Genomic DNA, 21696 nt, shown 5'->3' on the forward strand with positions numbered 1-21696 from the left:
TTTAAACTTTTAGCATTCCTAGTTTCTCTAGTGTTAACTCTAAACAACTATCCCCTCTCCCTCTCTCTCTATCTCTCTCTCTCTCTCCAATGCAAATGAAGGTGAAGTAAAAACTGAAATGCACTAAATCGCGGCGAGTTGGTAAACTGGCGAGTTCTCCGGATACCCTCTTGAGCAGCCTAAAGGGCTACAATACAGCTGTTGTGCTTCACACTGACAACTATAACTATAACAATTGCACAGTACAGTGCAGTACAGTACAGCGCACGCACGCACATACGCACGCACGCACACACACACACACACACACTCTCACACACACACACACACACACACACACACACACACACACACACAGCCTGCACCACTCAGTTCACACAGGTGTGATTTATTCCTTCATGGTAATTTCAAGGGCCGACCCTCTCTCTACTTTCCTGACCCCCGTCCCCATATTATTACCCTCTCTCCATCCCCTAACCCCCGGTCCTAAATAATTAGCACCTCCCCAACCACCCACCCACCATTCCCAAAATGCATTGTCTTTACTGTTGCCTCTGCTAAATTAAGGTCCCCCACCACACACAGGCACCAGTGCTGCCATGTCCGCTTATATATAAGCAACTTTGAGCTTGTTTTTCTGTAAAGTTGCTTGTAAATTATTTGTAGTTGTGGGTTGCAGTCTAACTCGCCAGTTTTCCAACTCACCACGGTTTAGTGCATTTTAGTTTTACTTCACGTTCATTTAAATTGCATTGAATTGAGAGAGATGATAGTTGTTTAGAGTTTACACTAGATGAAGTATGAATGCTAAAGTTTAAACACCAAAGTACAGAGACAATGTATTTCATACTATCATTGGTATCATAGGCCTACTCAACTTTTTATCATCATCTAGCTACTGCTGAACTAATTGCACAAAATAATTTGATCACTTTGGAAATTAACTATAACAGCTGTGGGTTTGACATACTATACTGATGAAGACATCATGTTAGCATAACGATGAAGACATTAATGAAGAATTGTCGATGCGGCGAGATGGTAAACTGGCGAGTTCTCCAGTATCCGTTTTCATAGACCTGGTCACTTGTTTCTCTAGCAAAACCTGGCAACACTGACAGGCACCCTAAGCAGCACATATCCCCCACAGAGCTATTGTAATTAAAATGAGAAACCACATATAGCATTCAGGTTGTGACCCTGTCCTGTCCTGGACAAATGATCCAGCCGTTTGCTATACCACAGGAAGGCAGCTAGGGCTCTACTATATTGACCAATAGTTGAGAAATAGTAATAGGAATTGACTATTGACTATTATTTATGACTAATATAATTTGATTTAACTTGTTATATCGTGGAGTTTTACAAAAGATGCGTTCATAATCTTTCAAGATTCAAAATAGACCATAGATCATGTTAGTAGACTATTCATTTCACATTCATGTAGTGCATTGTCCCTCCCAAATAAACAAATAAAGTAAACTGCAGTACTAGGACACTGGATTGCAACCCACAGTTGATCCCCCCCACCCCCCACCCCCCCATTTTCCCTCAATGTATATTGTATCTTTTCCCTTTTTTGCTTCCCGTATGATGAATTCCTGTTCTGTTCTTTAGCTACATAGAAATGTCTATTTGTATGTCTCTAAATGTTTGTATGTCTTTAAATGTTTTGATGAATTGAACAATGTGGACCCTGTTGTAAACAAGTGTAATGCTTAATTGGGTCGTCCACTCACAGTTGACAGTCTTTGTATTGAGTTTGTGCTTAAAATGTACTGTAAATTCTACAAACTGTTAATAAATATTTCAATCAATCAATCAATGACTTGTGGCATGAAAGACAAAAAATACAACGATTTTCACAGTTCATTGTACGAACTGTATGTGTGCACTGTTGTGTAGCGTCAAGTAGAGTAAAACAGGGTGTGGGCTTGGCTAAAGTTGGCCTTTCTTGGCTTCAGGTTGCAAGTGAGATCCAGTCAATCAATGATGTGTTCTTTATAGACAGATATGTGTATGTATGTGTATGTGTGTATCTTTACATTTGCATGGCTGTGTGTAGGAGAGGGGAATGTCGTCCCGACTACACCATCAACATTATTAGCCGTTCACAACATTGCCTTTACTGCGTTGATTCATTCACATGAAATGTGTTACAATGATTGCATGCAGAATGTCCATTGCATATTATTGGGGGGGGGAAAGAAAAAGCATGAAATTTGGGCGACCTGGACTTGAGTTCCATTCTCAATTAGGGCTAGATGTTTCTAGATGTTTCTAGATGTTTCTATCGCTGGCAAAAACTGAAACGGCCTAAATTACAATTTACCATCAATGATTATTTGTGTCCCATTACATCAATGAACGTGCTGCTGTAGTCGACTATATACAAATACCATGTAAATCATTGTTTCATGTAGTGAAATGAGTGGAAAGTTGCTCTGTAGGCAAATCAAGATCACCACTCAGATCATCTGTAGTGGTGTTGGAATCTACCCCCCCCCCCCCCACACACACACACACACACACACACACACACACACACACACACCCCCACACACACACACACACACACACACACACACACACACACACACACACACACACACACACACACACACACACACACACACACACACACACACACACACACACACACACACACACACACACACACACACACACACACACACACACCCTCTCTCTCTCTCTCTACCTTAGAATGCAAGGTCAAACAAGCAACTGGCTCACATCACCCTCTAGTGGGCAGAAGAGGTATAACACAAGCATGGCTGCCATCTACACTACACGACCAACTACTGTACTGCAGCTGGCTCCCTATGCTGAGATAAGATATGGGTTAAAAAAAAAGGAAAAGTACTGTTGTACAATAAAGGAATACAACAAAAAATGTGGCAAGTGACAAAAATATATCGTCACTCATGTTTGTGCCCTGAAATACGGTATGTGAAGGGAATCATACAGGTGTGAATGAGGATGCATTTTTAAAACAATGCTGAGTTTAAGGTTAGCCATGATGACCCTAACAAAAATCTCAACTGCTGTCCGTTTAACCACATTAAAGGATGACTTCACCACTTTTCAACCTACCTTCATATAATTGGTCCTCACTAATGTTCATGATAAAATAGCAACGTTTTTTTCCTACTCTGTCTGTGTCTCATAGGGGGGCTGTGGGCAGTTCAGAAACCTGTCTTCTAGTGACATCATTGTTAGGCAGTTAACATGATATATATTTTTTGTTTTTAATATATTTAGATTTGTATTGTCGCGAGAACTATGGCTTCCATTATCGCATTGTAACTTTCCAGGAATGGAAAGCCTGCAGTTTCTAATAGCTTGGATTCCCCATCGATGATGTCACTAGAAGACGGGTTTCTGAACTGCCCACAGCTCTCCTATGAGACACAGACCGAGTAGGAAAACATTTGCTATTTTAGCATGAACATTAGCAAGAACCAATGGAAGATATAGGTTGAAAGGTGGTGAAGTCGTCCTTTAACGTTGGTGTTTAATTCCTGTTGTGTTCTGTAACTATATAGAAGTTTCTATTTGTACGTCTCTAAATGTTTTGATGAATTGAACATGGTGGACCCTCTTGTAAACAAGTGTAATGCTTAATTGGGTCGTCCACTCACAGTTAACAGTCTTTGTATTGAGTTTGTGCTTGAAATGTACTGTAATTCTGCAAACTGTTAATAAATATTTCAATCAATCAATCAATTCCTATTCTGGCCCATATTTGAGTTCTTCCAGAAAATAGCTGATCAACAAGCTCAAAACGTGTTGCAATGCGCCGATGAAGACCAACTAGGCTGAAACGTTAGCAGTTGGTTTGTGTGTCCAAAATACATTTGTGAAATTGAGGCATAGTCCTTGTGTTTCTTTTTCTTTTTTTTAAGTTGGCGATTGCTACCACACCTCCTTGGATGTTGAGTCTTCTTATGTACATGTTTTTCTTTTTTCTTTAGTTTTTTAACATTGTAGAACAGTTTCATTCTGGGAAGACACGTCCAACTCCTCCTTTGCAACGTGTTGAGCTTAAACATCCACAGTTTTTGCTGTGCAACACCGTTGTACGACTAGGTATAAATAAAGCTTAAGTTAGAGAGTCACTGTAATGGAAGCTATGAAACTATTCTCCTATAGTTTAAAACTGGTGAAACAAATTTTCCAAGTGAAAGAGGTCACTGACATTGTTTATTCTATGTGTAAATAAATAATAATAAAACTATATACTGATCTAGAATATTTGTTGTCAATGTGCATATAAACAACCGTTCATCTTAAGGCAAATATCCAAATGAACTCTGGCCAGAGGAAATTAATCTTTCACATTCTGAAGCTAGACAGAAAGCTTTGCAGTCTGTTTTTTGGGACACAGGCCCTTTGGATAAGCCATAGTGTAAATTATGCAGTAAGCAAATCCTTGAGAACAAGCATAGTCCAATGTCCTTTTAGTGCGGTTCAGTTTCATTCGGCCGATACAGGTATCAAGACAATTCACCATTGTGGCGCTGCTATCAATATAATAAAAATATGACAATAATTAATACTTCAATAACTTCTGTTGATCATTGCAGTGACTGGGAACTCTGTGCAGTGAGTAACAAAGTTCAGTGATGGTCAATGATAAAACCCATTTCGAGAGAAGCAAAGTTCACCTGACTGTGCATGATGAGACATTCTTGCATTTAAAGGGAAGGGCCGATGAAGCACTGTCTCCTACTCTGCTCTTCCTTATGTTGCTTTCACATTCGTCATGATGGGAATGCATGCTTGACTGAGCCTACAAAACCCAAAACATTGCAATGGCTGACTCCCAATTGACTATTTCACCCTGCAAAGGCAAACAGAAAAGACCTGCTTCTTGTTGTTTTAAAGATCACAGGTCATGACAAGTGTTCAGATCTCTTATCAGCAAAACATTATAGACTGAAATGCTACTAATAACACAATCCACTCCTGTAACAAGAACAGTTTTGTTGGCACAGGACAGGAGACACACTTTGAAGTGTTTTCTTACTTTCACAACTCGCACAGAGAAATGTTTGGCTTTGCAGGGCAGTGTAGTTGGTTAAAGTCACAGTTCTTCCGTGATCACGTCACAGAGTCCACCGCATTGCTAGCAGCCTGTTGTTCTGGCTCGTGAAAGAGAGCGATAAGGCCCGAGATACGAAACGGGGCAGTTAACGACATCTAGGAAAGCTGTAATAGATATTATCACCAAGTCTTGTGGTTAGAATTTGGTTCATGAGCGCTCCTAACAAGCTAGTTCCTGTCCAAGAATGGATAGGAGCAGTTCCCATCTCTGAATTCCTGTAAAGAAAATTCAGAAAAATTATATCAATGCAATTCAAACTTTTTTAGTTTTGGTTTTTTTGTCAGCCCAAAGAAAGGACAGTTCTTTAGCATATAAAGGGTATTTATTTACGGATTCCCAAGGGGAATCAGGAAAGCGCACAGGGGAGCAGTCATGTGTCAAGTGTCTTTCTCAGGGACACTTGGACATGAAGCCTGGAAGAGCCGGGGATGGAACCGAGGACCTTCTGAATCCCAACTGGCTCCTCTACCTTGAGCTACTGTCTGGCACACTGTCTTATAAGATGCTACAAAATATAACTAATTTAATAAAAAATGAAAATGTTAAATTAAAAAATAATCAGAGGCTTATAAACATGGTCAAAAAAATAAAAAATAACCTGGCTTCCCCGGTATATATAGCCCCTAACACTCAAGCAGAAAATGGCAACTCATTTAGGACATACTTCCTCACAGCTATTGTTATTCGCTTAAATACCTGCAGCAAATACAAACAGATAAAGTGACCCAGATTAGCTAGCATACGTTGCCTTGAAATGTAACACTATTTGGAAGGTGTCCACTTTCAGAGGAACACAAACCTCCACAGTCCTCTGGCATGCAACAAGAGGCCTAGTGCAGACCTGAAGGGTATAACGTGTGACAGAATAGCAGATCTACAAGCTCACACAAGTACACAACGCATTGTAGACCAGATTTATTTTGGGAGGGGTGGTGGGGGGGGGGGGGGGGGGGGCGACGACGACACAGCGTGCCACCACTACTCATGCTTGAAGTACTAGGCCGCCTATTGAAAACCGAAAAAGTACAGAGACACCTGGGTGTAACTGCAGATAACTCCTAAATAAACAGGATTATATGGTGATAGACAACAGTCCAAACTAAAATGGCAGATAAGATGCTGAAATTACCCAGTAACATAGGTCAAACATTTGCTGGTCAACACAGAACAGTAGCTCTCAGCCCGTAGACATGGATGAGTGGATAACAATTCCATATTTGACGAGCGGAAGCTCTCCAGCTCAAGAATTGTGACATTCCGTGTGTAATAACTAATGGCTGTTTACATGGAAATTGATTAGGACTACACATAATAATGAAGCAATAATTAATTATTATCCATATCATTTTAAAGCAAAGCAAGTACATAAGAGCTTATATGACAACATGCTAAGACTGCCAATGACTGGATAAGTTAGGCAGCTACACTGAGAATAGAATTACCCTAAGTGGAATTCTCCCAATTATAGTTATAATGAAACTGACACCCCTGAATCATGACTTTCTCTTTCTTTGATCACTGAATATTTTCATAATCTTGATGTAATAACAGCAAGTGGCAATATTGGGCACAGTGGGGGATTAACAGACTAGCCACCAGCCAAATAATCAATTATTTGTGGTTTGTAAATGTGCCTACCGGCCACTTTGGCTGACAGCCAAACAAGCTGTTTTCTAAAATTGTAACTACAGTAAAATACAGTGGCTATTGTTCTTCTCCAAAAGTGCAGCATTAATGTTCAGAGTGGATGTCTAGCCCAGTAAAAAGAACACCTGTATTTCAGATCAGTGTTTAGGTCTTTAAGTCTGTATTTACGCTGTTTTTATTGGTAATAGAATACACACCCTACCAGGGGTTGACACTAAGGTATCAGAGGCACTTGCCCGTCTGGTAAGTACAGGTCATGTTCAACTTGCCAAAAGGTCATGCCCTCTTGCCCGAAAAGTTAATCGGCCATTATAAAATGATAGGTAAAAAATGTAATACCGCTCAATTTAACACATTTTTACTTTCTGGGGCTTTGTGATAAAAACTGTCAGAATGATTGCCAATTTGCCACTCTATCCATGTTCAGGTGTTTAGACCGATATCTTGGGTTGTGTTTATAGACGGTTGCGTACTTGCAATGACCGGTCGGGAAACCCCAAAAGCAAACTCCACCCGTCCGAACATTTATTTACCTGCCAGGTGCAAGTGGGCACTGGGCAACCCTTAGTGTCAACGCCTGAACCTACAACAGTATGCCTCCGTTTCTACCTACTTGCAGGCAGGCATACCTGACCAGCCCAGGCAGACCAGGTGCATACTTATTCTCCACTCTGAAGTTCTGAACCTGTATCTTTGTTTCTTCCTTACTGCTGTGCTGTTATGACAACTGAACAGCCCTCGGGACCAATAAAGGTCTAATCTATTTGACAACATGCTTAACATCCCAGGGACTATAGGACGTTCCCCGTAGACTTTACTGGTGTTTTGAGAATCCTCAGGGTAACATGCATGCTGCTAAATCAATCCCAAAAGGAAGACTGTGATTTAATTAACTGCATGACATCCCCAAGCTGATAGGCTGCTACAGTAAATATGAGCAATAATAATGAAACTAGTTGTAAATGTATATGGACCCGGTCATGGACAGGAATACCGGAAGACTCGACCCGGTGCCAGCCGTCTGCTGTCCAGCCTCTCCCACCCCTCACATTGGGGAAAATTCTGGGAGGAAAACAGAAACGGGGCGAGTCTTCTTGTTACCTTCTACCATGGACAGTGTCAGGAAAAGTCAGAAAGGCACCCTGGCTGGATGATTTGAAGCCACTTAGTACTCTATCTAAAAACGATGTGGCTATCATAACTAAACTAATATAATCTCTCTCACTCATGTGTGCGGAGCAAGTCTATAAGGTGATTATTATTCATAAATAAATGTGTAATTACAACAGGATGTATGTATCCATCATCATCTACTTCATCATCATCATCCATCATGTGTGTCATTCATTGACAGCAGGGTAACAGTCAAACCAACATTATACATTATAGAGCAAGTTCTCAAAGTCAGGCAGCAGGGACCCCCCAGGGTTCATTGAAGGGGAACTACAAATAGAACCTCACAGGTCTGTAACTCTTAAGAGTTATGAGAGTCCTTGATTTTTAAGTTTGAGCACTGCAGACAGTAGAGCACAGCGTTATTACAGGCCGCTGTACACAGAGCAGTGACATAATTAGGAGATCAGGCTACGTTGTGTTTCTAATAATAAAACACACTCATAATACAACACACAAGGGGGGAGGAGGAGGAGGAGGGGCGACCTACCGAGTAACAGCAGTCGGTGAGTCTGTTTATACTCCCGCTTCAGCTCCTTGAGCGTCCTGTCAATGTTCTTGCTGACTTTCTTTGCCTCCCTCTCGGCCTCCTTCTCCTCCACCAGCAGCTTGTCCCAGTTCTTCTGCTTCTGGGTGCTCGTCGTCTTCTGGAGCAGCTGCAGGCGCCGACTCCGCTCCTTCCCCGAGCCCCTGCCGCCTCCTCCCCCGTTCTGTATGAGCACACCGTCGGTGCCCGTGGAGGTGTTGTTGGTGGAGGTGGTGGTGGTGGTGGAGGTGGTGTCTCCACGGGGGAGCTTGGCGGAGTCCCCGTGGCGCACCTGGCCTCCTCCCCCTCCTCCTCCTCCTCCGCCGCGGAGCGCCGAGGTCTCTCCGGCTCCTCCGCATCCCCCCGCCGCGTCCTCCTGGCGAGGGGGTCCCCCGGCCGCGTCCGGAGGAGGAGGCTGGTCCGAGTCCGAGGTGGCGTTGGAGATAGAGCCGCTCAGGTCCCCGAAGAGCCGGGGACGCAAACTGTAGCACAGCCCCATGTTGTTGAAACCAATATCTGTCTGTGAATATGATTTCTCATAAATTAAAAAATAAACATGTATAGATATCAAAAATCGCGGCCCACACACACCACGTACAGCCCGAACCTTTACGGCGCCATCGTCACATCGGAGCTCCGCTGGCGCAACTTCTTAAATTGGAATTTGATTCGATTGTGTGAATGAATTATGCTCCGACATTTGCTATATGTCATTTTGCATTTTCACCAGTCAGCCCTACGCTCCGTAGCAGTGTTGCCAGGTGCCGCGAGAGAAATAAGCAACCAGGTCTTATCTATGAAAACAAAACCAAAAGAAGTGACTGGGTCAAACATTGGCTATTTGAAAATGGCAGAGTTCATATATATACTCTAAGCTACAAGCTCACAACAACCATTGGTGATGCGACGCGTTGTGAACTGGTATATTAAAAAATATTTATATATTATTGTATATTTTAACAACACAGAGATACGAATCTGCAGAGTAGTAGACTGCAGACAAGGCTACTTATTAATTTGGGGATCCTTGATTTGAACTACAATTGAGCAACTACTACAATTTTTCTAGAAACAAGCCCCCCCAAAAAACCGCAACCAACAATTACCAATATTTACAAGCAACTTTTGATTTTTAAAAAGTCGCTTATAATAAGCAGACATGGCAACAGTGCTCCGTAGTTTCAGATCACCTGATCCTTTTTTAGTGTCCACTGCGGTCGACCTTACCGTAAGTGACCGAAAGCACAACCTTGGAGGGAAAACGCCGCTATCCGCTGTGTGAACGGTCAACATTCGAGCTGCACAGTTGTTAGGTGTAAGTGCGCGGGCCGGCCCGTCACGTTACTACAGCATGGCCACTTCCACAATGCTGCTCATGATTTTCATTACACACATTTCATAACTGTATGTCAGAGAATAATAGCCTATTTGTAGCCTACTATGTAATCCGATTAGTCCCCCCCGCCCCTTATTTAGCCTGTTTTATTTTAAGACACACAACTCAATTTGTTGTGTGAAATAGTGCAGAATCCAGAAAACGTCAGCTCTCACATTGCCAATAAAGTGATTATTGCTACAAATGTCTTTCAAATATCCAAGCAAGGTTTGTGACCAACTATGTGGCCTACTTTTCATCACACGACACCGTGACTACAATAAGAACTCGCCCTTGGACTTGCTTTCATACTTACTTCAGTTCATACTTCATACTAAATTATTATGATACTGGCCTTTCAAGATAAAAAGCCAGGTCAGATGATGTAGGACTAGACATACACCACTAGATGGCGCGTATAGAGAGATAATGTAAAGCAAAGCCCTGCTTTGTCACCACCAGGTAAGACCAATACTATTATGTAACGTGTAGGCAGCAGTGGTGGAAAGTGTACTCACGTGTTTTACTTAGGTAAAAGTATCAATACTGCAATACTTTGATTGATTGATTGATTGATTGATTGATTGATTGATTGATTGATTGATTGAAGTATTATTAACAGACCAGTTTGCAGAATTACAGTACATTTGATTTCAGGCACAACTCAATACAAAAACGAACTGTGGACGACACCATAAAGCATTACACCTTTTTCAATTTTCAATTCATCAGAACATTTAGAGTGTATACAAATATACACTTCTATATAGCCAAAAACAGGAAATCATAGAGGAGATAGAAAGGGGAAAAAAACACATAGTCATATACAATTAAGGATGCTTAATAAGGTAATTAAGCTTAATGCTTTGTAAAAGACAAGTGCCTATAGTTCTCCCCTGAGTCCAATTCACAACAGTTCAGCCACACACACGTGACGTAACACACACATACATAGACGCACGCACGCATGCACACACACACACACACACTGTTCTGAATACCGGCAGACTCAGACTCAAACAGCTTTATTAATATCTTGGACTTACTTGGTGATGTATCAGTAGCCACATCAACAACGTTACAAAATACATAATTACATAATATACATTTTAACTAAGCAAAGTATAGCAGTAGGCTAATGTATCGAACAGCCAAGTAGAAACATATTAGATGCAACTTCCACCTCTGTCACCTTCCATAGGACACCTGTTACACACAGTGTGGTCAGTATTTTGTCTTTCTTCTGTCGACCAAGGACCAAAGTCTACTTTCAAATTTTGTCCAATATAAAATCGTAGGTTAATTGGGAGATTTATAGTTTACTATTGACTACCTAATTCAGGTTTGACTATGTTTATGACATTCATGGGAACTTCCTCTGCCCACTTCCTCCCTGAGCTCAGTTCTGGGCAGGTTCTCTCGAGTGGACATCAATTTAATCCACTTCTCCCAGCCTTCATGTGCTGTAAACGTCTAGGCTTAGGAGAGGGGAGACAGCGAGGGAAACAGACAGGATCTAAAAACAGTTACGCTTTTCCAGCGTCTCTTCCTGGCCGCATCTTCAAGCTTCACCACCAAGCAACCATCTGCAAAGAGAGAGGTAACTTTTCAGTTCATGTTTTACTTCTGGGTGTCATTGAAAAGCGGGCAGTTGGTAGGTAAAGAATGATTTATAATTAACTGTGTGATGGTGTCGTAAAGCTCACAACAGCTATTTTTAGTGCGAGACACAGGCATGCCACCAAAGTATCAGGCTTAACCTTGCTGTACATGTGAGCCTGCAGGCTGCAGCATCAGCAGCAGGGTGTGAGTTGGTTTCTTTGTACAGGGAAGGTATACTATCACTTCCCCTCTCTCTGCCAGTGGACCTGCATGGAGCTGTCAAAGACCCCTCGCTGAAGGAGATGAACCGCTACACCACACTGAGACAGCTGGGTCATGGCACCTTCGGTAGCGTGCTCATGGGCAAAAGCAACGAGTCGGGGGAGCTGGTGGCCATCAAGCGGTGAGTTTGGAGTATATATCTCACTCACTCCAGTTCCCTGATTCACAAACACAGGCAAAGGCCATGCTGTCCTGATCTTGTTTTCTCTTGAAGCGGTAAGCTGCTTAAGACTGGTTGCTGCAATGTGCTGAGAGACTCCGGCAGCAAATAAGTATTCAGGTGGATGTCCTGTATATTAAGATTGTAGAATCTATAGTGGAAAATGTTGTTACAAATGTTTCATTTTCTTTGGCAGTACTTGAAGCAGCCGTTGCTTCAGGGAGAACATCTCTTGAGAAGAGTTAGGGTAGACCACCAATTAATGAGAACATCTCTTGGGACGAGTTACGTAGACCAGACCACTGATTAATGTGTTGTAGGTTTGTTGTCATAGCACAGGCGCCAGGCGGTGCCATACCTCAGAGCTGTGTCATCAAACAAGCTGTTTAGATTTCAGACAAATGACTTCTATAGCTCATTCTTACTGACCATATTGTACTAATATTATATTTTCCTCCACCTTGTAATTTAATTTATACCCCAAATGGATGTAATAGAGGGTATGCGTGTAACATCATGATCATACCCGGAAGTTATGCGGGAACGCCTACTGAGTGGCAAAAAACTGCTTTTGTGGCCTTGATAGCCCATACATCCAAAAAGAAAAGTCCTATCTGATTGCATTAAACGACGTTAAACTCACTTTGCCAAGTCACTTTGACACTCAATTTGCCACTCGATTTCCCATTCACTTCATGCATGCTCATACCCTCTATGCTGTTGACAATGGTCCAAAAAGAGCAGAGTAGTGTTGAAAAAAGGGCAACCTTGTGTGGTCTGCATTGTGAGCATGTAGATCTATTATCTTTGACGAATGTTCACCCCAGAATAGGCACAATAAGATTCATGTGCTTAATTGATAATTAGATTAAGACTCCCTAGATTAACAACAGAGTTGTGGTCCTGCTGGGAGTTGGTTGGGAAAATGACAGATGCTGCTGGCTGCCAGCCTCACCATTACGCAGCCATATGAGAACCATTAAAGGGCACTGTTTTACACTCAGGGTTTTGTTTCCTTTGCCCCCAATAAACAGCGTCTCTTCAGCCATGAATTCTACCACATCTTCCACAGCAACCGTGTTTTCTGGCTGAATTCTTTGACCAGTTCTTGAACCAGACTGCGTGGTGCAGTTTATTAGCTACCCTGATATTGTCGATGCCAGCTGACCCCTTGGTCCCTTTATCCCTCTCTTCACCCAAGGCAAAACTGCATTGTATATAGTCATAGCACGCCATAGTACATATGTATAGCATAGTAGTATATATATATAGTTTATATGTATAGTCTCATAATATAGATATTCATTCCACTGTTACTTTCTTAGCTTACGCATGTTTCATGATAAATGCTTTTTTGTGATGTATTCCCATGCTTTTTGTTCTTGCTTAATGTAAGTCGCTCTGGATTAAGAGTGTCTGCTAAATGCCTAAATTGTAAAATTGTAAATTGCAAATAAAGGATGCAGCCTTTATTTGCAATTTACAATTTAACAATTTAGGCTGGGTATGCGATAAATCACGCTGAAATAGTAACAGAATGCTCATGTTTTCCCCCATAGGATGAAAAGAAAGTTCTATTCTTGGGATGAGTGCATCCATCTCAGAGAGGTGGAGGTAAGTTTTAAGTAACATAAACCAACAACTAAATACATAACATGAACTACATCAGCACCAACTGACAGTTTACAGCTTTGATGTCTTTGACTCAATTTAATCTCATTTAATATATAATTATTATAGCCGTATAATAATAATAATAATAATAGCTGTTGTGATGTCGTCCAATTGCCCTACAACCTGCAGCAGAACATGTGTCCTCCATGCTGATCTCAGAAAACAGATTATTTGTGTGTGCTCTTGGGGCAGGTCCTCGAGCCAGAAGCACAGTGTGGTCTATACGTTTCTTCAAAGCACAAAGTGTTGAGACTGGAGTTGTTTTATCCCCAAAATGTTGCATTTGAGGTTGTACTGCAATTTGGAAATACCAAATTTACTTGAATAAAAGTACAAAAGTATTGGTATCAAAAAGTACTCATTATGCCGAATCTCACATTTCCCAAGTATTCAAATATAAAAATATTTTGAAATTAGCAGATCTACAAGCTCACAATGCGTTGCATCCCAATGCATTGTGAGCTTGTAAATTGGCTATTTCCAAATGGGCCGACTGGTTGAAGTGGTTAATGTGTCTTTTGTAAATTAATAATAATCCAAATCTACAAAGTAACTAGTAACTCAAGTTTTCAAATCAATATCTGCCTCTGAGGTGTAGTTTAGTTTAAAATTGGAAATACAGTGATGTAAAGGTTCCTCAAAATTGTACTCAAGTACAGTACTTATTTACACCACTGGTATCTGTGTATTTGGCTGCTTGTCGTCCAAACAGGCGCTGAAGAAGCTCAGCCACACCAACGTGGTGAAACTGAAAGAGGTGATCAGAGAGAATGACAACCTCTACTTTGTCTTTGAATATATGAAGGAAAACCTCTATCAGCTGATGAAAGAAAGGTAGCCTACAGTATGAACGCATGACACGCCACTTAAAATCCATTAACTAGCCCATACTATGTCATGGCTTGGTTTTCACACAGCAAAAATATCAGGTCTAAAATGTCTGTCCAAATTTGTCCAAATATTTCAAAATCTTCGTCCATAATGATAATAGTCTTGTGTATAGCCATACAATCAGAGACCTGCAGATCTCTGCCTACACCTGTTAACATCTTAACTATAGGTAAAATTGGGTGGAACTGGAAACAATCTGGGGAAAAAACAATGCAATTGCAGAACTAATGCAAAGACTTAAAGGACCACTTCACCACTTTTCAACCTATCTTCATATAATAGGTCCTCACTAATAATCATGAAAGAAATTGCTCAATTATTTTCTACTCGGTCTCACTGTCTCATAGGAGGGCTGTGGGCAGTTCAGAAACCGTCCTCCAGTGACATCATCAATGGGGAATACAAGCTAATAGAAACTGCAGGCTTTCTAGTCCTGAAAAGTTGCAATGCGAAAATGGAAGCCATCGTTCTCACGATAATGAAAATCTAAACATTTTTGTAACAAAATCTTGTTTAAAAAAAAATCTGCCTAATGTTGATGTCACTGGAGGACGGTTTCTAAACTGCCCACTGCCCACAGAAGATAGGTTGAAAAGTGGTGAAGTGGTCCTTTAAGGGCGATAATAGTGGATCAGTAGCCTATCAGGATTATTTGCAGTGGGCATAGGTTTGTTTAGTGCTGGTTTTCTAAGATGTTGTAGCCCATATATTGACTTTAGTTTTCCGCAGACATAAACAGATGAAATGTGTTTTTTTTAAGCAGTTGTCAGAAACGTGACAGATATTACTGGGACATTTATTCATAAACATGATACTGTACATGTGATTATGGAAGAGATGTCTGCTATGCTTTGCCCTGTAATCCAACACAGCATTATCAGGCTGTCAACATTATCTTGGTATAGGTGGTTTACAACTGTATAATTTGTAAACCACACGGTCATTGATAACATGAATACACTTGTACGGTAGGCTATAGATATTACTGGTTAATTGATAAGCTATTATATAAAATAACATTCCCACCAAAATGAGTGATACCAAATCATAACAGTCCACAGATGCTATAGATTAAAGTAACCAGACCGAAAGATAACATTACAAAGTAAAACATTATTTGAACACTGAATTTAGACGTAGTTCTTTGGTCAAATATTAAAATAATATTTAACTAAATGAACTAGAAAAGTGCGCTCCTCAGTGCACAAATCTCCGCAAATCACGCTTGGTTTTCTACCAAGGGTCTGCAAATGTATACGAATATGACCCTTGTACATTCGGCCTGGCGGAGATAATAAAACACTGTTATGACCTGGGAGTGAGAATTTGTAGCTTTAACATTGTATGATTTCTTTGCATGTTTTACTTTATCCTCCTTCTTTCTTTATCCTCTCTCTCTTTCCTTTGTGCTTCACCATCTTTGCTGCTGACAGGGAAGATACAATGTTTTCTGAAAATGAAATAAGGAGCATTATGTTCCAAGTACTGTCTGGCTTAGCATTTGTGCATAAGCATGGTAAGATCATTTTTGCTCTTCCTCATTTCATTTCTAGCACTAAGCGATTTAAAACAAATTAATCTTAATTTTCTTAAATGTTTGAAATAAGTTTCACTCACATGAGATGAACATTTAAACTGTAGGCAAATAACGTATTTCTTAGTTATACATTATATTATGTAATGGAATAGCACAGGTACCCCTGCCAAGAAAGCCGCCATGTTTAGATTGTAGAAGAAGATGCCATAGAAGAAGTGTCAGAATTGTTGTTTTAGCACACAAAGAAGAATCCTCAAGGGAAATCACTAGTGCTCCTTTAAAGATTTGTCTTGAATGGGATTTTGCATGTTTACAATGTTTTAAATATGCTCCTAATAGTTAAGGATATGTTAAATACAGAGGAGACATTCACATTATGTGCAAATAATACACCCTTTCCCCGTTCCATTGTGAGATGGAGAATGTGTAGAAATTAAAGTGCAAATAATTGAATGAAAGTTATAAGTATACAATTAAAACAGTTTTGAGAGGTTATCTCAACAAATGCTTAATAGGAATGTAATACACGGAGATCTCTGTAGGTTCTATTGTTTTTTAAAGGTCATGTTTTTTACTATTTCTTTCCCAGGTTACTTCCACCGTGATATGAAACCAGAGAACTTGCTGTGTGCGGGTCCAGAGCTGGTGAAGATTGCTGATTTTGGACTGGCCAGAGAAATACGCTCACAGCCACCTTACACCGACTACATATCCACAAGATGGCAAGACTGTTCGCACATCAGCCTTTCATCGACTAAATAATTACTTTAAAAATAAGACAACCTCTTGCGGTGAACAAAACAACCGTGGAACATCGGCATAAACAACCAGGGCCCAGTACGCAAATACAAAAAAAAAATCAAATACTGAGAGGGACGAGACTATATATATCCACTCTACGCGAGGCTAGTTGTTACCAGCATGTTATTGTGGTTAGATCTGCTGCTGTGAAGATAAAGCTAAACTGGCTTGGGCATATTGTCCTGCAGACCTGTATTCTTATCTTCCCTTCTGGACACCAGACAGAAGACTTTTCACAAATATTTTCTAAATATGTACTGTATTTCCTAGTCTGTTACAGGCAAGTGTTACACAGCGAGTGTTACTTGGGCACCAAGGATACATTTCTTTTTTTCTCAGTTCTTATAATTTTGGTATTGGTGATTTTCCCTTTGGAGGTGACTAAAACCTCTTCATCTGAGTGCCCTGCTGTACTGTTGTCTGGACAGGTACCGGGCCCCTGAGGTCCTGCTCAAGTCCAGCTCCTACAGCTCTCCCGTTGACATCTGGGCTGTCGGCTGCATCATGGCTGAGCTCTACACGCTTAGACCCCTATTCCCTGGGGACAGTGAGGTGGACCAGATCTTCAAGATCTGCCAAGTGCTGGGAACAGTGAAGGAGGTGAGTGGTCAGACTCAACTGGCACACCAGGCTTGTAGACACTTACGTCATTATGTACATTATATATGTGTAATGGTCAAAACACCTTTTTTTGCATAGGACAGAAATGTATCTTAAAGCTGCCTTAGATCGTTTTTTCTCACATTGTGATTTGTCACATGGTGGTAAACGCAATTTAGTGTCATGCGGGATTAATAATAGCTAGGGATCCACGTCACCCCCAGTCTGGGCTGATGGCACATTTGTGTGTTTACTGTTTATGCATATAGATTTAGATTGTGGCAACCCAGGGGTGGTGGAGGTAAGTTTCACCATAAAACAGGACAGTTTGCAGAATAGAAAGTGTCTTTAATAAATAACGTTGAGGGAAAGGGAGGGTGGATCAAAGCGGCAACTGAGGTTCTTCCCGGCTGGGGTCTTTGGCCTTGGGCTTAATACAGGGCAACACTGTTGTCCTGTGGGCAGAGCAGAAAGAGAGCAGTGAGCCTACATTTGGTGGGGAAATCCAGCTTTCCCCAGCGGGGTTGGAGACTGGAGTTGATAGGCCTAGGTGGAGGGAGGGAGAGAGAGACCAGGTGAGCCACAAAGTAGGAGGACATCCAAGGTTCATCCAAAAATAGCAGATCTACAAGTGCTGTTTAAGAATAACATCCAACTCACTTGTAACGTCCTTCTTACCAGCCTCTTCCTGGAAGCGAGATAGGTCCTGCCTGCCTCCTTCTTGCTGTCTGTAGTATACTCCTTTTTTCAAATACCATTTGACATGCAAAAACATACAAACGCTTTGTTTTGTATGTGTAGTGTACTCTACTGGGCAGCACTGGATATTTCCAAACATAGTAATTTACACTTGAGACAAATAGCTGTGCTTCATAATGAATTCACTGGTTCTCAAACCTTTTCATGTGAAGGAGTTAGGACCCCCAAATTGTATGTATTTGCCGTGGACCCTTATCTGAAACTGTGCCAGGGACCCCTAGAAGGGAAGATTTGTGTCAAAATTATTCAAAATATTCCACTACTTTCAAGATTTCTTTTAATTTTTTTCAAAAATAAATACCGGTAACAGATGTACAGGTACAAGCTCGCAGCATGGGCTTGTACTATATCTGCTATTTTTGAATGGCCAACATATAAAATATGGATAAAACGGTTAAATGATCGTGATCATGCTGTATTAACCCCACCCCACTGAAACCCTCTCAAGGACCCCTGACTGGGGGGTCCCCACCGGACCACACTTTCAGAAACAATGGGGATAAAAAGACACCAATAAAAAACACTTCTTCTTTTCTTCATGTTTCTCCCATGTCAGTCGGACTGGCCTGAGGGACACAACCTAGCTGCTTCCCTGACCTTCCACTTCCCAGAGTGTGTCCCAGCCAGCCTGCGCTCCCTCATCCCCAACGCCAGCGATGAAGCAGTAGCTCTGATGAAAGACATGATACAGTGGGACCCAGAGAAAAGGCCAACAGCTATTCAGGTTTTTACTGGGGCTCAGGGGTAGAGTGGCCGGTAGAGCAGCCAGATGGGAACCATGAGGTTCCCAGTTCGATCCCAGGCTCCCCAGAATTAGTGTAGAAGTGTCCAAGACTCTGAACCCCTAATTACTCCCGATGTGCAGGTTGAGGTTGGTGCCTTGCATGGTTTCCTCCACCATCGGTGAATGTAATACACAATCTATGTAAAGCGCTATGGATAGAAGCGCTATATAAATGCACCATTTACTGCAACTGGATATTTTATTGTCTAGTAGTACATACACACCACATGTTTGTGGTGCATTGTTTAGTAGGTTTACACAGTATAGAACAGCACAGATAATTCAAACTAGTGTGATTATAAACTAGTTGTAACTTGTGTTTGTGAAATTACATAAATTAACATTGCATAACACAAACAATGTTTGTGTTATGCAATGTTTGTGTTTACACTATGACGTAAAATTCTCCATTCATTGTCAATGTGAATTTAATGTTTGTGTAGGACAAAGTCTGTGGACACACTAAAAGCTGGACATACTGTAGGAGGGGTCAAAATATAAACAAAAGAAAAAGAAAACACCAACATAAACTTATATTGGAAACTTTTAAGCGCAAAATGACCTCAAGGTCGATGTCAATTTAACAGAGGTTTCCAGGCTGTTCCATTTGGGAGCTCCAATGTAAGTGAAAGAGCCTTTTCCCACTAAACCTTTACATTTGAAGGGGCACACACACCACTCACATAAACAATACTAGCTCTGTTGTAAAGGTTATGCATGTTCCTAACCTAAAAAACTAAAAAAAACGAAACAAAAGATTTTAATTTAGTCTCTATTGTGTTTATTTCTCAGGCGCTGCAATATCAATACTTCCATGTTGGACAAGCATCAGGTACGTACCTGGGGCAGCAGCATAAAGCCCAGGATCAGACTGCAGAGTCTATAACACAGCCCCAGCCTCTATCACTATGTAAGGCTGACCTACCAGAGTCCTCTCAGAACCATGAGACTCAGGCTAAGCTGCAGGGCCAGGGCAGACCTCTCCACCATCACCACCAACCCCTCCAGCAGATCCCCGTTCCGCAGCAGAACACGGAACACAGCGGCTCCCGTACAGACACACTCACACCGGAGCAGCTCCAACCGCTCAGCCTTGTCAAGAACAACCGACCGGTAACGTGCCAAGACAAAATATTTTAGAAGGATTACGATTCATGACCGTTAAGTGTTTTGCGACTGTTATGACTATAGATAGTATTAGTTAGGATATTCCTAAGTAATGATTGAATTTCTAACGGCTGAGGACTTAATCGTCCACAATACGACTATAAATATATGATTTAAAAATTGTTCTAACTTAAGTCAATGGTGGAGTCCACACCACAACTGTAACGACAACGACAGTGGTGAGCGATCTCATTGGTGTCACTGTTGATGTACAATATATATTTTAGAAACTATAACAGTCAAAAAAGTAAAAAGACCCACCGCTCATCTGCTGAAAAAACTAAAGTGAGGTGCTGGAGTCACACAGGGATAATGAAAAAAATATATAAAGGGAAGCTCCGCACACTCACACAATCAAAGTATTTATTTTGCAAGCTTTCGGTCTACTGACCTTCTTCAGGCATAGCCTGAAAGAGGACAGAAACATTCATCACTTGATTGGATGAATGTTGTAACAGCAAAACAAAGGTGGAGGTGGCCTAGTACTAGTATATACATAATAATAATAATACGTCTGTCTCTTGGCCCTGTGATGATAGAGAGGAACAGAGAACAGTGTGAATGGAGTGAGGAGTGGGCGGAGAAGATGGGGCCAGCCATGGATCAAAGCTGCTGACAGCTGGGATGAGCTGGACTGCACAGACAGCGGAGTGACCATCTCCAAAAGACCCGCCATGGTTTCCCTGACGGAGAAGCTACTTGAGCAGACTGGCGGCCGGTGAGAGTGCTTACCCTCATAGATAGAGGTCTGGTTCAGTGGGAGTTATTGGGAGTTAAACGTTTGCACTTTTACATCGTATTGAATGGGAATGCACAATTATTCCTTCCTTCTTAACGGTATTTAGGCGATATTGCACCATAGCTGAGTGGTTAGTGAGTCCGCCTGGGAAGCCAGAGGCCTTGGTTGTCCTAGGTTAGATTCCAGACCAGGCCAGCAATGTGTTGATGTGTGTCCCTGAGCAAGACTCTTAACCCCTAATTGCACCGTAGAATGGCTGCTCACTGCTTCTAGTTGTTATAGGATGGATAGGGGACTATTCTATCTATAGTGTATCTATATTTCAGTACATCTATATTTAACTGTATTCATTGCTGTAATTGTTTAGTTTGGCGGAGCCCTGGTCCTTCAGCAAACACAACACAGTAACAAAACCATTGTGCAAGAGTGGGCTGACCAGGACAGACTCAACCAACTGGTCCGCCAAACAGCACTACCTCCGTCAATCCAGATACCTTCCTGGTAAGAACACTTGACCACTTCCAACCCAGGCGAACCTATTTGGGTATGTCAGACATGTCCAAAGTCCTGCCCGCGGTGAAAGAAAGTAAGGCTCACAGCCAATGTATAGAAGGTGTGAGCTTGTAGATGAGCATTGTATTACCACATTACAAAATAATGCTTTTTTATTAGACACACTTGATCTGTATCCTTGATATTCTGCTTTAGAAGTGGACATTGTGAGTGTGCAAAAATAAATAAAACAATAATTATTTTATCAGACTGCAGTGGGCAATTTCCTTTTATCACATACTGTACTGAAACACATATGGGAGGCCTGTGAGTCTGGCTTATTGAACTGATGGACAGAA

The 21696-nt window shown here is 41.4% G+C and overlaps 2 protein-coding genes across 2 annotated transcripts in view; one reads left to right on the forward strand and one right to left on the reverse strand.

Moving 5' to 3' along the window:
* The window catches only part of LOC310870900 (guanine nucleotide-binding protein G(olf) subunit alpha), an 86866-nt gene extending 77672 nt beyond the window's left edge, over positions 1 to 9194 (reverse strand). The window contains exon 1 of the mRNA XM_083782264.1: positions 8439 to 9194. Within this exon, the coding sequence (XP_083638390.1) occupies positions 8439 to 8973 (535 nt within the window). The 5' untranslated portion in view covers positions 8974 to 9194. The remainder of the gene's footprint in view (positions 1 to 8438) is intronic.
* Positions 9195 to 11753: 2559 nt separating this feature from the next.
* On the forward strand, positions 11754 to 21360 carry LOC310871142 (serine/threonine-protein kinase MAK-like; the record flags this gene model as incomplete). Its single annotated transcript, XM_083782631.1, has 10 exons — positions 11754 to 11854; positions 13453 to 13507; positions 14280 to 14401; positions 15892 to 15974; positions 16585 to 16717; positions 17225 to 17396; positions 18712 to 18879; positions 19732 to 20052; positions 20646 to 20824; positions 21213 to 21360. 10 exons carry the CDS (start codon positions 11754 to 11756, stop codon positions 21358 to 21360), a joined length of 1482 nt encoding a protein of 493 aa, XP_083638757.1.
* Between the last annotated feature and the right edge of the window lie 336 nt (positions 21361 to 21696).

This window comes from Protomyctophum parallelum (genome assembly GCF_964188405.1).
Source record: "Protomyctophum parallelum genome assembly, chromosome: 14".
In the NCBI taxonomy this organism is placed as follows: Eukaryota; Metazoa; Chordata; class Actinopteri; order Myctophiformes; family Myctophidae; genus Protomyctophum; species Protomyctophum parallelum.